Genomic DNA, 2,999 nt, shown 5'->3' with positions numbered 1-2,999 from the left:
CAGAAGCAACATTATTTCCATCATGTTGTTTTGTCCCCATTGTGAAGATCCATAACCGTCTGACAGGGTTATTATAAAACAGATCCTTCAGGTAAGTGATCAGGAATGCCAGGCTCCATTTTATAGGATTCTATTTCCGTTTTGTTGTCATAAAATGGATACTTAATACAAGAAATTAGGATAAGATATAAGATAAAAAAAGGATTTCACTTTTGAGTGAACAAAGCTCCAATTCTTAGACAAAATGGCACACTTCATAAATATTAAAAACGAGTGAAAGGCATGGTCAATATTTCTAATATGTGGAGGATGCCAGTTTGCTGCTAATTCCTGCTGTTCTTGTCTCTTCCATCATAGATTTATCAGCTACATGGAAGCAGAAAACAGAACAGGGGTTTCAGAGTTTATCCTCCTTGGGTTCTCTGAGGACCCAGAACTGCAGCCCCTCATATTTGGGCTGTTCCTGTCCATGTACTTGGTCACTGTGCTTGGAAACCTGCTCATCATCTTGGCCATCATTTTCGACTCCCACCTCCACACCCCCATGTACTTCTTCCTCTCAAACTTGTCCTTGGTTGACATCTGTTTCAGCACCACCATAGTTCCCAAGATGCTACTGAGCATCCACACAGAGAACAAAGCCATCTCCTACATGGGCTGCTTCACTCAGGTGTATTTTTCCATGTTTTTTCCTATCCTAGACACTCTGCTCCTGACCGTGATGGCCTATGACCGGTTTGCGGCCATCTGTCACCCCCTGCACTACATGGTCATCATGAACCCACACCTCTGTGGCTGGCTGGTTTTTATTACCTGGTTCATTGGTGTCCTGACATCCCTCCTTCACATTTGTCTGATGAAGCACCTGACCTTCTGTAGAGATCTTGAAATTCCACATTTCTTCTGTGAACTGACACATATTCTTGAATTGGCCTGCTCTGATACCTTCCTGAACTGGACTTTGATATATTTTATGACTGGTGTGCTGGGTGTTTTCCCCCTCGTTGGGATTCTTTTCTCCTACTCACAAATTGCTTCATCCATAAGGAAGATGTCCTCATCTGGGGGAAAACAAAAAGCATTTTCCACCTGTGGGTCTCACCTCTCAGTCGTTTCTTTATTCTATGGGACAGGTGTGGGGGTCCATTTCACTTCTGCAGTGACTCACTCCCCCCAGAAAGTCTCAGTGGCCTCCGTGATGTACAGCGTGGTGACCCCTATGTTGAACCCCTTCATCTACAGCCTGAGGAACAAGGATGTGAAGGGGGCCCTCAGAAGGCTCCTCAACAGAGAAACCTTTTGTTTGTGATAATTCCAATGGCTTAAGGACTAAGAGGTTTTGTGGGTTGTTGTTGTTCAGTCGCTAAGTCCTGTCCGACTCTTTGCACCCTCATGAACTGCAGCACACCAGGCTTCCCTGTCCTCCACTATCTCCCCGAGTTTTCTCAAACTCATGTCCACTGAGTCGGTGGTGACATTCTTATTCTTGGAATTTCCCTGGTGGACCAGTGGTTAAGAATCCCCCTCCCAATGTAAGGGACATGGGTTTAATTCCTGGCCCAGGGGGCAACTAAGCCCATTCATCATAACTACTCTCAAGCCCAGATGCCCTAGAGCCTGTGCTCCAAAACAAAAGAAGCCTGAGCCCTGCAACTAGAGAGTAGCCTCCACTTGCTGCAACTAGAGAAAGGCCCACATGCAGCAAAAGAGACCAAGCACAGCCGACAAAAAAGGAAAGAATTACTCTTGCATGTCTCAAATCATCTTGTTTTTTCACTCAATCCTGTAAGATCTGTGATTTTTTTTTTCCTCTCCTAGTTGTTTTTTTGTTCTGTTTTTTTTTGGCTGTGTCTCATGGCTTGCAGGATCTTAGTTCCCTGACCAAGAATTGAACCTGAGCCATGGCAGTGGAAGTAATGAGTCCTAACCACTGGACCACCAGGGAATTCCCTCTTTTAGTTTTTAACCCACATTCAAACAATTAATCTCCCAGTAATTTCTGCCCCATCTACTATCCAAAAAATTATGTCTTTGGTCTTCTTACTCCCACACTGGTGAGTTCAAAACTTCGATTTGAAATTTACTATAGCTTTGTTATCTCCAATGTTGGCATAGCATGTTTAAACTCCTGATTGTTCACTTTATTTCTATGCATTTGATTGCGGATTTGTGTTGTTTATGTTTGTACCACCATCAGTGTTTTTTAAATTGGATAAAGTATGATTGAATACATATGAAAATATAGTTGATGTTTGAGTGCTTATTTTATGGTAAGCCTATGCTAACTGCTCTCTGTTATCTCATGTAATCTTCCCAATAGGAATGAATCTATTCCCATTTTAAAGGTGAGACAGTTGAGATTCTAACAGCCAACAAAACACACACACACACATAAAACGGGATATACACAAACACCAAACAGTTGTACCAACTAGATGACATGCAAGACACAGACACTACAATAAAACCGTTTCAATAATATGAAAGTGAAATGGAATCTCAACAAGAAAATAAAGTCGTGTGTGTGTGTATGTGTGTGTGTGTTGTTGTTGTTCAGTTGCTCAGTCATGTCCGACTCCCTGTGACCCCGTGGACTGCAGCATTCCAGGCTTCCCTGTCCTTCACTGTCTCCCAGAATTTGCTCAGACTCATGTCCATTGAGTCAATGATGCCATCCAACTATCTCATCCTCTGTCGCCCCTTTCTCCTCCTGCCTTCAATCTTTCCCAGCATCAGAGTCTTTTCCAATGAGTTGGCTCTTTGCATCTGGTGGCCAAAGTATTCAAGCTTCAGCTTCAGCATCGGTCCTTCCAATGAATATCCACTGTATGTACATTACACATTTTCTATGTCTATTCATATGTTTATGGACAGTTGGGTTCCTTCCATCTTTTGGTACTCTGAATAATGTTATTATGAACATGGGTTTACCACCTACAGAAGTTTTAAAACCTTTTTTAAAACAGATCTGCATTTATAACTATTGTCAGCTATAAAAT

General features: G+C 42.4%; 1 protein-coding gene across 1 annotated transcript; it reads left to right on the top strand.

Annotated features, from left to right (window-relative positions):
• Nucleotides 1–370: 370 nt before the first annotated feature.
• On the top strand, nucleotides 371–1,309 carry LOC145511075 (olfactory receptor 7D2). Its single transcript, XM_081503616.1, has one exon. It carries the CDS (start codon nucleotides 371–373, stop codon nucleotides 1,307–1,309), a length of 939 nt encoding a protein of 312 aa, XP_081359742.1.
• Nucleotides 1,310–2,999: the final 1,690 nt, after the last annotated feature.

The sequence above is a fragment of the Giraffa tippelskirchi genome, chromosome 6 (genome assembly GCF_054371585.1).
Source record: "Giraffa tippelskirchi isolate mGirTip1 chromosome 6, T2T-mGirTip1v1.2.pri, whole genome shotgun sequence".
Taxonomy (NCBI): Eukaryota; Metazoa; Chordata; class Mammalia; order Artiodactyla; family Giraffidae; genus Giraffa; species Giraffa tippelskirchi.
Note: the sequence above shows the minus strand (reverse complement) of the source record. Positions and strands in the feature narration are given on the sequence as shown.

Coding starts and splice junctions, on each gene's coding strand:
- LOC145511075 (XM_081503616.1), top strand. CDS start 371: ATGGAAGCAGAAAACAGAACAGGGGTTTCAGAGTTTATCCTCCTTGGG.